At 39.7% G+C, this 13,898-nt stretch overlaps 1 protein-coding gene across 1 annotated transcript in view; it reads left to right on the forward strand.

Annotated features, from left to right (window-relative positions):
* Positions 1 to 13,898, forward strand: part of TACR1 (tachykinin receptor 1) — a 181,264-nt gene that overhangs the window by 155,232 nt on the left and 12,134 nt on the right. The window contains exon 3 of the mRNA XM_021087317.2: positions 3,701 to 3,851. Coding sequence (XP_020942976.2) covers positions 3,701 to 3,851 — 151 coding nt within the window. The remainder of the gene's footprint in view (positions 1 to 3,700; positions 3,852 to 13,898) is intronic.

Here is a 13,898-nt window from a genome sequence, read left to right on the forward strand (position 1 = left end):
ATAGACATATTTCCAAAGAAAACGTACAGATGGCTAACAGGCACATGAAAATATACTCATGCTCAGAGAAATTCAAATAAAACTACAGTGAGATAACACCTCGCACATATCAGAATGGCTATGATCAAAAAGTCTACAGGAGTTCCCATTGTGGCGCAGAGGAAACAAATCCGACTAGGGACCATGTGGTTGCGGGTTCGACCTCTGGCCTCGTTCAGTGGGTCAAGGATCCGGTGTTGCCGTGAGCTGTGGCTTAGGTCACAAACATGACTGGGGATCTGGCTTTGCGGTGGCTGTGGCGTAGGCTGGCGGCTACAGCTCCAATTTGACCCGTAGCCTGGGAAACTCCTTGTGCTGTGGGTGAGGCCCTAAAGAAAGACCAAAAAAAAAAAAAAAAAAAAAAAAGTCTACAAATAACGAATATTGGCAAGGATGCGTAGAAAAGGGAACCCTTGTACACTGTTGATGAGGCTGTAAATTGGTCCAGCTACTATGGGAAACAGAATTGCAGTCTCTCGAAAAACAAAAAATAGGTGTTCCTGTCACGGCTTAGCAGTTAACACACCCGACTAATATCCACGAGGACTTGGGTTCGATCCTTGGCCTCACTCAGTGGGTTAAGGATGTGGCATTGCTGTGAGCTGTGGTGTAGGTCACAGACACAACTGGGACCTGACGTTGCAGTGACTGTGGTATAGGCCAGCAGCTACCGCTCTGATTGGACCCCTAGCCTGGGAATCTCCATATGCTGTGGGTGCGGCCCTAAAAAGACAAAAGTAAAGAACAAAAAGAATCAGTTGGGCTGAGCTCAAGATAGCATCAGCCCTGACTGTGAAGAGAATTTAGTCTCATAAAGGACATGATGGGACTCTGCGGCGAGGGTCTACGGTGAGAACTTGTGGCAAGGAAAGGAAGGTTCCACAGCTTGGGAAGGGGTGGGGGGCTGAATCCCATGACTGAGTGATTGTGGCAGAGCCAATTATAGGGGAAGGGAAAAATGAGAACAATGAGAGAAGACAGTTTGGGTCTGAGTCTCATGACGAGGTAAGTGCAACAACAGGAATTGACAAACTGGTTGCTGGTAATCTTTATAGGTGGTTAATCTTTGCAGGTAGCTGTTTCCCTCTAGACCGTTGTCCCTTGCTATCCAACTCTAATGGCCACATTCCCAGGGAGGGGATATCTTCCATTCTTCTGGGAGCCTATCAGTATGGCATTTACATATGTGATAAAATATATATAATGTAAAATTTATCATTTTACATTTACAATGCTGTGCAAGCGTTACCGCTATCCATTTGAAGAACTTTTTTAGCACCCCGGATTTGTACCTATTAAACAATAACTCCCATCCCCATCCCTCAGCCCCTGGTAAACACTGTTCTATTTTCTGTCTCTATGAATTTGCCTATTCTAGGTATTTCAAATAAGTGGAGTCATGCAATATTTGTCCCTTTGTATTTGGCTTATTCATTTCACATCATGTTTGCAGAGTTCATCCAGTTTATAGTACATACCAGAATTTCATTTTTTAAGGCTAAGTAATATTCCATTTTACATATACACCACTTTTTGTGTATCCATTCTTCTACTGAGGGGTATTTGAGTTGTTTCCACCTCTTGGCTGCTGTGAATATTGTTGCTGTGAACATTGATGCATCTGTGTTTGTTTGAGTTCCCACTTTCAATGCTGGGTGTATGTCTAGAGGTAGAATTGCTAAGCCATATTCCTATGTTATATTTATTTATTCAATTTCTTTTTCTTTTCTTTTTTCTTTAGGGCCACACCCATGGCATGTGGAAGTTCCCAGGTTAGGGGTCCAATCGGAGCTGTAGCCACTGGCCTATGCCAGAGCCACAGCAATGCCAGATCCGTGCCAACTCTGTGACCTACACCACAGCTCACGGCAATGCTGGATCCTCAACCCACTGAGCAAGGCCAGGGATCGAACCTGCAACCTCATGGGTACTAGTCAGATTCATTCCTGCTGAGCCACGACAGGAACTCTGATATTCCTATGTTATTTTTAATTATCCCTATCAGAGGATGGACAAGCTAATGCTCTATCTATCTCTAACATATTTTAATTGAAATTAAATCCATACTTTTTATTACTCTCAAATGAATAACAAACTTATTTTTCCTTCTTTCAAAAGAGAGGTTGAGGAGTTCCCGTCATGGTGCAGTGGAAACAAATCCACTTAGGAGCCATGAGGTTTTGAGGGTTCAATCCATGGCCTCGCTCAGTGGGTTAAGGGTTAAGGATCCGGCATTGCTGTGAGCTGATCTGCTGACTGAGATCCAGTGTTTCTGTGGCTGTGGTGTAGGCTGGCAGCTGTAGCTCCCATTCGACCCCTAGCCTGGGAACCTCCATATGCCACAGGTGAGGCCCTAAAAAGCAAAAAAAAAAAAAAAAAAAAAAAAAAAGTTGATAAATTATGTTTACTGACTCAGCACTCTGTTTTAGAGTATCAATTTTATTCTTTTTTTTACTCAGGCCAAAAGATAAGGACATGATTTCCATTGAAAAGATGGTTGATAACTCATAGTTCCCAAGAGGGAGGAGCACAACACCCCATACAGGGTCACAGGCAGAAAGCATGGGGAAGCTGGAGGAAATTATTTTATTGTGTTTTTGAGGGAAGGAATTGGTGAGGCAGGGAAAGCAGGCTTAGGATTGTCTAATTTGAATCATTCCAGTGAGTATCCATGTAGGGGCTGCCCCCTAGCTGTCTGAGGTGGCCCTGGGGTGCTTAGGGCAAGGGGATGTGTCCCTTGGTGTTAAGAGCCCCAAGAAAGCAGACAGATGGAGGGTAGGGGCCCTGGGTTGTTTGGTTTGCATATAAAGGCCCTCTAGCAGGAGTCAACCCTAAGAATTTGCCATCCCTGGGCAGGCAGTCCCTCCTAGATTATCAGGAAGACCTGATATGTCAAAGCATCAGATGCAAAAACTAGAACATGTGGCTAATACCCACTGAGGTGAAGTCATTAAATTTCAAAGAACAACGGAATTCCAACAGGCTTGCAGGCCTTGGATTTGAAAAGATGGTTCTCAATGGTAGCTGTATTTCAGAATAACTTGAGAATTTTTTAAACTCTAATTTCCTGCTCTCATACTCATGGCCAGTTACATGAACATCTGACACTGATCATTTTAAAAGCTCCCTAAATGATTTGCATATGACTCTGAGCTTGAGAACCACTGGTCCAAGGCAGTGTTTTCTCGGAATCAACCAGAATTAATAGCAGCAAGTATCACTTGGGAACTTGTTATAAATGTAAATCTGACAATTATGGAGTGAGTGGTCCAATCACCTCCTTTATTCTAGAGAATATACTTCCGTTAATGCAGCCTAACTTTGCATTTTTCTTGGAGGGAGAGGAAAGTAAAATTGGACTTAACATTAACTAACACTGACATAGGTAAACAATGAATTCAGTTCCCTCTCATCAATGTTTATTCTTCTCTTTTCATTCTGAACAGGAATCTCCATTGTGGAAAAAGTCCAGAAGAGAAACATAGGTTGAAGAGATTTGCTTTCTCTACTTTATCCATTAATATATCACCCACCCATCCAATGCAGGTGGCTAGCCTCATCATCCAAGCTTATTAATGGCAAATGCTGAGAAAGGTAGCTGTCAAGTCTTGACCAACCCCGTTATGTCTTGAACTGACCCCTCCCATTCACCTTGTTGCAGGTACCACATCTGTGTGACTGTGCTGATCTACTTCCTGCCCCTGCTGGTGATAGGTTATGCATACACCGTAGTGGGAATCACACTGTGGGCCAGCGAGATCCCTGGGGACTCCTCTGACCGTTACCACGAGCAAGTCTCTGCCAAGCGCAAGGTGAGCAAAAGGCAGGCAACACTTAACCCACCCTGGCACAGGTGACAGACTGGCAATCTTATGAGCCCCCAGAACTTCAGGAGGTCCAGAGTCAGCAGGCACAGAACATCCCTGGGTCCAGGAACAGTAGAAGGGAAGGGAGGAAAGAGGACAGGAAGGAAGAGATCTTTCCTCAAGGTATTTGTAACCCACGCCTACCTGTACAGGCAGGAACTATCTCACTCCCGCCTTCGGACTAAGTGAAAACTGTCACGTCTTTAAAACACAAACACACATACTTAACTACAAAAGCATTGAACAGTTACTCAGTACTGTTTTATTATTAAAGTTTGACAAAATAATACATCACTTGGTTCAAACATCAAAGAGAGACTAAAAGAAACCAAATTATGGTGATGGAAAACAGACCAGGAGTTGCCAGGGCTAGTACTAGGGGAAGAATTTGCCTATAAAAGGATGGTATGAGTGAGTTTCTATGTGATTATGGAGCAATTTTGTATCCTGATTGTGATTTTTTTTTAACTTATCTCTGCATACGATAAAATTTTATAGAAAATTGCATGTAAAAACTGGCAAAATACAAGTGCAATCTATAGGTTAGTTGATAGTACTGTGCTGTCATTGGTTTCCTGAGTTTGATTATGTGGCATAGTTACATAAGATGATATTGTTGGGAGAAGCTGTGTGATGAGTTCCTGGGAACTCTGTACTATTTTTGCAACTTCCTGGGAGTCTTAAATTATTTGCCAATCAAAAGCAAATAATTGTGGTTGCCAAAGGGGAGGGAGAGGGACTGGGATGGACTGGGAGTTTGGTGCTACATTTAGAATGCATAAGCAATGAGGTCCTGCTGTACTGCACAGGGGACTATATCCAATCATTTCTTATAGAACATGGTAGAAGATAGTATGAGACAAAAATGTATATATGTGTATGACTGGGTCACTTTGCTGTACAGCAGAAATTGACAGAACATTGTCAATCAACTACACTTTAATTTAAAAAATTTCTAAGTCAAAAAAATACATTGACTCTTACCATGAAAGGTCCCCTCCTTTCTAGGTCCTCCCTCTACCTAGTTACCAAATGTGAATGCATACACATACGTAGACACACACACACACACCAACACACACTATGGTAATCACTGTTGATTGTTATTAGTCCTTCCAGATATTGTAATGTATTTATAAACTGTATAAATATATGTTCTTTTCTTTTTAATACAAACAGTAAATACAACTCTTCTTCCCCACATTTTTATACTTAAGAGTATCCACAAAATCAAATATAGAAAGAGCTTTCTCATTCTTTTTTTTTTTCCTCTTTTGGTAACTCTTTGCCTAGTATTTCGTTGTGTGGATGCTAGATAGTTTTTATTTTTTTATTGAAGTATTATTGACTTACAGTATTACATTAGTTTCAGGTATATTACATAATGACTTAACATTTGCATACACTGTGAAATTATGAGCACAATAAACCTAGTAACCATCTGTCCCCATACAAAGTTAAAATATTACTGGCCATATTCCCAGTGCTACCTATTACATCCCTATGACATTTATTACATAACTGGAGATTTGTACCTATTAATCCCCTTCACCCATTTCACCCATACCCATTCCTCTCCATTCTGGCAATGACCCATTTATTCTCTATGAATTTGCTTCTGTTTTGTGTTTGTTCTGTTTTTTTAAGATTCCAAATATAAGTTAAACCATGTGTTATTTGACTTTAGCTTAGGACAATACCCTCTGTATACATCTATCTTGTCCCAAATGACAAGATTTCATTTTTATGGCCAGGTAGTATTCCCTTGTACATATATAATACATATTCTATACCCATTCTTCTATCAGTGGACAGTTAGGTTGCTTCTATATCTTGGCTATTATAAATAATGCTGATATAAACATTGGGTTGCATATATCTTTTCAAATTAGTGATTTTGTTTTCTTAGGATAAATACCTACGAGTGGAGTTGCTAGATCATACGGTAGTTCTATTTTCAATTTGTTGAGGAATCTCTATACTGTTTTATGTTCCCACCAATACTTCACAAGGGTACCCTTTTCTCCACATCCTCACCAACCCTCATTATTTGTTGTCTCTCTGATATAGCCATTTTGACAGATGTGAGGTGATATCTCACTGTGATTTTGATTTGCAGTTCTTCGTTGATGTTGAGTATCTTGACATGTGCCTTTTGGCCATCTGTAGGTCTTCTTTGGGAAACTATTCAGGTCCCTGCCCACTTTTTAAAGCAGTCGTTTGGTTTTTTGATGCTGAGTTGTGTAAGTTCTTTGTATAGTTTGGATATTAACCCCCTATCAGTTATATAGTTTGCAAATATCTTCTCCCATTCAATAGGTTGCCTTTTCGTTTTGTTTATAGCTTCCTTCACCATGCAAAACCTTTACATTTTGCTGTAGTTCCATTTGTTTTTGTTCATTTTTTGCTTTGGTTTCCCTTCCATGAGGAGACAAAGCAAAAAAAAAAAAGCAAAAAAAAAAAAAAAATTCTAAGACCAATGTCAAAAGGGTGCTTTTCAAGTTTTCTTCTGGAGTTTTTATGTTTTCAGTCTTTCATTTAAGTTTTTAATCCAGTTTGAGTTTAGTTTTATATAGAATGTAAGAATGTAATCCAGTTTGATTGTTTTGCATATGGCAGTCCACTTTTCCCAACATCGCTGATGAAGAGGCTGTCTTTTCCCCCTCGTATGTTCTTGCCTCCTTTGTTAGAGATTAATTGATCATAAGAGTGTGGGTTTATTTCTGGGATCTATGTTCTGTTCTATTGAGTTCTGTGTCTGTTTTTGTACCAGTACAATACAGTTTTGATTACTGTGGCTTTTAGTATAGTTTTTGAAATCAGGGAACATAATACCCCCAACATTGTTCTTCTTTCTCAAGATTGCTATTGTTATTTGGGGTCTTTTGTGTTTCCACATAAATTAGAATTATTTGTTCTAGTTCTGTGAAATTGCCTTTGGTATTTTGATAGATTGCATTGAATCTGGTTTCCTGAGGCAGGTTTGTATCACTAGCAGCACCCAATCTGTACCAAAAAGAGCCAAGAGAGCTCTTAGGACAAGATAGATGTATACAGAGAATATTGTCCTGCTGGAGCTGTGGGCTGCCTGGCTGGAGAAAAACACAAGCTGCAGAGCACCTCCCAGTGGCCCTGCAAAGGCCTGCATTAATGGCACCCGTTCCATACCAAGGGAGACAAGGGAAGCCCATTAATCCACATTCCTATCCACAGTGGCTACAGAGAGCACTCCTACCAGCAGCCTGGCAGGGGGAGTGACCACCAGAAGCACACTTCCTCCAGCTACAGAGAAAGCCTGTTAGCAACAGTTAGGGAAAAGCCCCCTGCCCTTGGGGCTTTATTTTTTTATTTTTTTTTGCCTTATTCTAGGGCCTCTTCCCATGACACATGGAGGTTCCCAGGCTGGGGGTCGAATCGGAGCTGTAGCCGCTGGCCTACACCACAGCCACAGCAACTCGGGATCCGAGCCGAGTCTGTGACCTACACCACAGCTCATGGGAACACCAGATCCCTAACCCACTGAGCGAGGCCAGGGATCAAACCCCCAACCTCATGGTTCCTAGTTGGATTCATTAACCACTGCGCCATGACAAGAACTCCCCCTTGGGGCTTTAGAGAGATATCCCTATAGTGGCCAAGCAAGGGGAGTGATAGCAGAATGGCGGCACCTGCCCCTACAGCTACAGAGCAGTCCCTAGAGCCTTCCCGACAAAGGGAGGGGTGTCAGGAGCAACTGCTGACATTTCAAGCTGTAGGAAAATGTCCTGAAAGCTACCTAGTAGCAGAAGGGGTTGCAGGAGACACTGCTACCCCCACATGTTACAAAAGCAATCCTTTGAACTGTGAATCATTGCCACCTGCCTCACATACCCCATACCTAGCATCTACCCAGCTCCAGGAGAGGGAGCGTGATACCACTGCTCCCAACATGTGCTCTGGAACAGACACCACTGCTGAGAACTCCAGGAGTGGGCACCTGCTGCTGAATCTATGTACCTGCTGTCAAGGTGATAATAAACAGAAAGGTAGACATTTATGAGACAACAAAGAGGTAGCTTTCAGACAAAGGAACAAGAAAAAACATACAAAAACCATTACATGATGAAGAGATAGGCAATCTACCTGAAAAAGAATTCAGAGTGATGATAGTAAAGATAATCCAAGATCCTGGAAAAAGAATGGAGACACAGCTCGAGTACTTAAAAGAAATGTTTAACAAAGAGATAGAGGATTTAAAGAGAAAGATGAATAGCACAATATCTGAAATGAAAAATACTCTAGAAGGAACCAATCACAGGTTAATGGAGCCAGAAGAACAAATAAGTGAGGTGGGAGATAGTGGTGGAAATCACTGCCATAAAAGGGAATAAGGAAAAAAAGAATGGGGAGTTCCCATCATGGTGCAGTGGAAACAAATCCAAGTAGGAAACATGAGGTTGTGGGTTTGATCCCTGGCCTCACTCAGTGGGTTAAGGATCCGGCATTGCTGTGAGCTGTGGTATAGTTCACAGATGTGGCTTGGATCCTGCGTTGCCGTGGTTGTGGTGTAGGCCAGCAGGTGTAGCTCCCACTCAAACCCTAGCCTGGGAACTTCCATATGCTGTGGGTGCAGACCCCCCCCCCCAAAAAAAAGAATGAAAAGAACTGAAGAGGGTCTAAGACCTCTGGGACAACTTTAAACATACAAACATTTGCATCATAGGGGTTCCAGAAGGAGAAGAGAAAGAAAAGGGGCCAGAGAAAATATTTGAAGAGATTATAGCTGAAATTTTCCCTAATATGGGAAAGGAAACACTCACTCAAGTTGAGGAAGCACATAGAATTCCATACAAAATAAGCCCAAGAAGAAACACAGTGAGACACAGACTAATCAAACTGACAAAAATTAAATACAAAGAAAAAATATTTAAAGCCACAAGGAAAAAGCAATCAATCACATAAAAGGGAATCCCATAAGGATATGAGCTGATTTTTTTAGCAGACACTCTACAAGCCAGAGGGAGAGGCAAGATATATTTGAGGTGATGAAGCAGAGGAACATGGAACCAAGAATACTCTACCCATCAAAATTCTCATTCAGATTTGTGGAGAGATCAAAAGATTTAGAGATGTATTCTCTCTCTCTCTCTCTCTCTCTCTATATATATATATATATATATATATAGATAGATAGATAGATAGATAGATAGATAGATAGATATAGATATACACATATATATGTATATATAGATATACACACACACATATACAATATATGTATATAGACAATGGAATACTATTTGGCCATTAAAAAGAACAAAGTAACGCAATTTGCAGCAACATGGATGGAACTAGAGACTCTCATACTAAATGAAGTAACTCAGAAAGAGAAAGACCAACCCCATATGATATCACATATGTGGAGTATAAAATATGGCATAAATGGTCTATCTACAAAACAGAAACAGATCATAGACATGGAGGGCAGACTTGTGTTTGCCAGAGGGGTGTGGAGAGAGGGGGATTGATGGAGAATCTGGGATTGGTAGATGAAGACTATTACATTTAGAACAAATGAGTGATAGAGTCCTCCTGTACAGCACAGGGAACTGTATCCAGTCTCTTGGGTAAGAACCTGATGGAAAATTAAAAAAAAAAAAAAAAAAAAAAAAAAAAAAAAAAAAAAAAAAAGCAGGTGTGTACAGGTAGCTGGGTCACTTTGCTGTAGAGAAGAAATTGAAGGGACATTATCAATCAGTTATACTTTAATAAAAAATTTTTAAAAGATATATATCCCTCTTATCTAATGTGTCATTTAAGGTCAATTTTCCTTACTGATTTTTTGGTCTGGATGGTTTGTCTGTTGATTTAACTAGGTTAAGTTTCCTGTGTTAGTGTTGCTTTCTCCCTTTATGTTTTTTTAAAATTTTCTTTATATATGGGTTCTCCAATGTTGAATGCTTATATATTTGCAATCATTATATCTTCTTCTTGGCTGGATTCCTTGATCATTATGTAATGTCTTTCTTTGTCCCTTGTTAAGAGTCTTTGTCTGATGTAACTATTGCTATCTTAGCTTTTTTTTTTTTTCACTTCCTTTTGCATGGAATAAGTTGTTCCATCTCTTTGCTTTCAGTCTGTGTATCATTAGATCTAAAAAAAGACTCTTGGGGGTTCCTGTTGTGGCTCAGTTGCTAACGGATCCGACTGGAAACCATGAGGTGCAGGTTCGATCCCTGGCCTTGCTCAGTGGGTTAACGATCCGGCGTTGCCGTGAGCTGTGGTGTAGGTTGCAGACGCGGCTCGGATCCCACGTTGCTATGGCTCTGGCGTAGGCCGTGGGCTACAGCTCCGATTAGACCCCTAGCCTGGGAACCTCCATATGCCGCGGGAACGGCCCTAGAAAAGACAAGAAGACAAAAAATAAATAAATAAAAATAAAAATAAGTCTCTTGTAGGCATCATATATGTAGGTCTTTTTTTTATGCATTCTGCCACTTTACATCTATTTATTGGAGAACTTTATTTATATTTGTAATTATTATTGATAGCCATGTACTTATTGAGATTTAGTTAAATATTTTTGGTTGTTTGGTAGTTCTTTTTCATCCTTCTTATTTTCTCTCTTCCCTGTGATTTAACATCTGCCTTTAATGTTATGTTTGGATTCCTTTCTCTTTTTTCGTGCGTATCTATTATAGATTTTTGATTTGTGGTTATCACGAGGTTTATATATAGCAGCCTATATATAAATATACATATGTGAGTATTTTAACTTGGTGACCACTTAAGTCTAACCACCCTTTATTTTTACTCCCCTCCCCCTCATAGTTAATGTTTTCTAATTTAGTTTAATTTAATATTGGAGCATAGTCGATTTACAAAGTTGTGTTAGTTTCAGGTGTAGAGAAGAGTGGGTTTGGTTATAAATATGCATACATACATTCTTCTTCAGATTATTTTCCCATATAGGTTATTACATAATATTGAGTAGAGTTCCTTGTGCTACACAGTGTGTCCTTCTTGATTATTTACTTTATATACAGTAGTGTGTATGTTTTTTTTAATTACTCAAATGAATTTATCACATGTGTGGTTGTATAATGATCATAACAATCTGATTTCACAGGGTTCCCATCCTACAGCCCAAGCACATCCCCCCACGCCCCAAACTGTCTCCTCCGGAGACCATAAGGTTTTTAATGTCTGTGAGTCAGTATCTGTTCTGCAAAAGAGTTAAGTCTGTCCTTTTTTCAGATTCCACATGTCAGTGAAAGCCATTTGACGTTGGTATCTCATTGTATGGCTGACTTCACTTAGCATGATAGTTTCTAGGTCCATCCATGTTGCTAAAAATGCCAGTATTTCGTTCTTTTTAATGGCTGAGTAATATTCCATTGTCTATATGTAACACATCTTCTTGATCCACTCCTCTGTCAAAGGACATTTAGGTTGTTTCCATGTCTTAGCTATTGAAAAGAGTGCTGCAGTGAACTTTGGAGTACATGTGTCTTTTCGAGTCATGGTTTTCTCTGGGTAGATGCCCAGGAGTGGGATTACTGGATCAAATGGTAGTTCTATGTTTAGTTTTCTGAGGCCTCTCCATACTGTTTTCCACAGTGGTTGCACCCATTTACAATCCCACCAACAGTGTACTAGTGTTCCTTTTTCTCCACACCCTCTCCAGCACTTACTGTTTGTAGACTTTTGAATGATGGCCATTCTGGCCAGTGTAAGGTGGTACCTCATCGTGGTTTTGATTTGCATTTCTGTAATAATGAGTGATGTTGAACATCTTTTCATGTGTTTCTCAGCCATCTGTATGTCTTCTTTGGAGAACTGTCTGTTTACATCTTCTGCCCATTTTTTGATGGGGTTGTTTGTTTTTTTGGTATGGAGCTACAGAAGTTGTTTATAAATTTTGGAGATTAATCCCTTGTCAGTCTATTCACTTGCAAAGATTTTCTCCCATTCTGTGGGTTGTCTTTTTGTGTTGTTTAGGGTTTCCTTTGCTGTGCAGAAATTTTGCAGTTTGATTAGGTCCCATTTGTTTATTTTTGTTTTTACTGTCATTATTCTAAGAGGTGGATCTGAGAAGATGTTGCTGTCATTTATGTCAGAGAGTGTTTGGCCTATGTTTTCCTCTAAGAGTTTTATGGTGTCTGGTCTCATACCTAGGTTCTTTAATCCATTTAGAGTTTATTTTTGTGGAGGGTGTTAGGGAGTGTTCTAATTTCATTCTTTTACACATGGCTGTCCAGTTTTCCCAGCACCACTTATTGAACAAGCTGTCCTTTCTCCATTGTATACCCTTGCCTCCTTTGTCATATATTAGTTGGCTATAGTTGCATGGGTTTAATTCTGTGCTTTCTATCCTATTCCACTGATCTATATGTCTGTCTTGGTGCCAGTACCATATGGTTTTGATGACTGTTGCTTTGTAGTATAGTCTGAAGTCAGGGAGCCTGATTCCTCCAGCTCCATTTTTCTTTTTCAGGATGTCTTTGGCTATTCTGAGTCTTTTGTGCTTCCAAACAAACTTTAAAATATTTTGTTCGAGTTCTGTGAAAAATGTCCTTGGTAATTTGATAGGGACTGCACTGAATCTGTAGATTGCCTTAGGTAGTATAGTCATTTTGATAATATTAACTCTTCCAATCCACGAGCATGGTATATCTTTCCATCTATTTGTGTCATCTTTGATTTCCTTCATCAGTGGCTTGTAGTTTTCAGAGTACAGGTCTTTTGTCTCTTTAGGTAGGTTTACTCCTAGGTATTTCATTCTTTTGGATGTGATGGTTAACAGGATTGCTTCCCTAATTTCTTTTTCTGCTCTTTCATTGTTAGTGTATAGAAATGCCATAGATTTCTGTGTATTAATTTTGTATCCTGCGACTTTGCCAAATTCGTGGATGAGCTCTAACAGTTTTCTGGTAGAGTCTTTAGGATTCTCTAGGTATAGTATCATGTCATCTGCAAATAGGGATAGTTTTACTTCTTCCTTTCCAATTTGGATTCCTTTTATTTCTTTTACTTCTCTGATTGCCATGGCTAGGACTTCCAAAACTATGTTGAAGAGTAGTGGCAAGAGTGGACATCCTTGTCTTGTTCCTGATCACAGCGGGAATTCTTTCAGCTTTTCACCATTGAGAATGATGTTTGCTGTGGGTTTGTCATATATGGTCTTTATTATGTTGAGGTAGGTTCCTGTTATGCCCACTTTCTGGAGGTTTTTATCAGAAATGGGTGTTGGATTTTGTCAAAGGCTTTTTCCATATGAGAGGACCTTATGGTTTTTATTCTTCAGTTTGTTAATGTGGTGTATCACACTGATGGATTTGTGGATATTGAAGAACCCTTGCATCCCTCGGATAAATCCCACTTGATCATGATGTACAATCCTTTTAATGTATTGTTGGATGCAGTTTGCTAGTATTTTGTTGAGAATTTTTGCATCGATGTTCATCAGTGAAATTGGCCTATAGTTTTCTTTTTTTGTGGTGTCTTTGTCTGGTTTTGGTATCAGGGTGATGGTGGCCTCATAGAATGAGTTTAGGAGTATCCCTTCCCCTGCAATTTTTTGAAATAGTTTCAGAAGGATAGGTGCTAGCTCTTCTCTAAATGTTTGATAGAATTCACCTGTGAAGCCATCTGGTCCTGGACTTTTGTTTATTGGAAGTTTTTTAATCCCAGTTTCCATTTCAGTTCTTGTGATGGGTCCATTCATCTTTTCTATTTCATCTTGGTTTAGTCTTGGGAGATTGTACTTTTCTAAGAATTTGTCCATTTCTTCTAGTTTTCCATTTTATTGGCATATAGTTGCATATAGTAGTCTCTTATGATCCTTTGTATTTCTGTGGTGTCTGTTGTTACTCCTCCTTTTTCATTTCTAATTTTATTGATTTGAGTCCTCTCTCTTTTTTGCTTGATAAGTCTGGCGAGGGGTTTATCAATTTTGTTGATCTTTTCAAAAAACCAGCTTTTTGTTTCATTGATGTTTTCTATGGTTTTCTT

The sequence above is a fragment of the Sus scrofa genome, chromosome 3 (assembly GCF_054392235.1).
Source record: "Sus scrofa isolate SSC_HxYL_T2T_F1_AM1 chromosome 3, Sscrofa_HxYL_maternal_Yorkshire_Landrace_v2.0, whole genome shotgun sequence".
NCBI lineage: Eukaryota > Metazoa > Chordata > Mammalia > Artiodactyla > Suidae > Sus > Sus scrofa.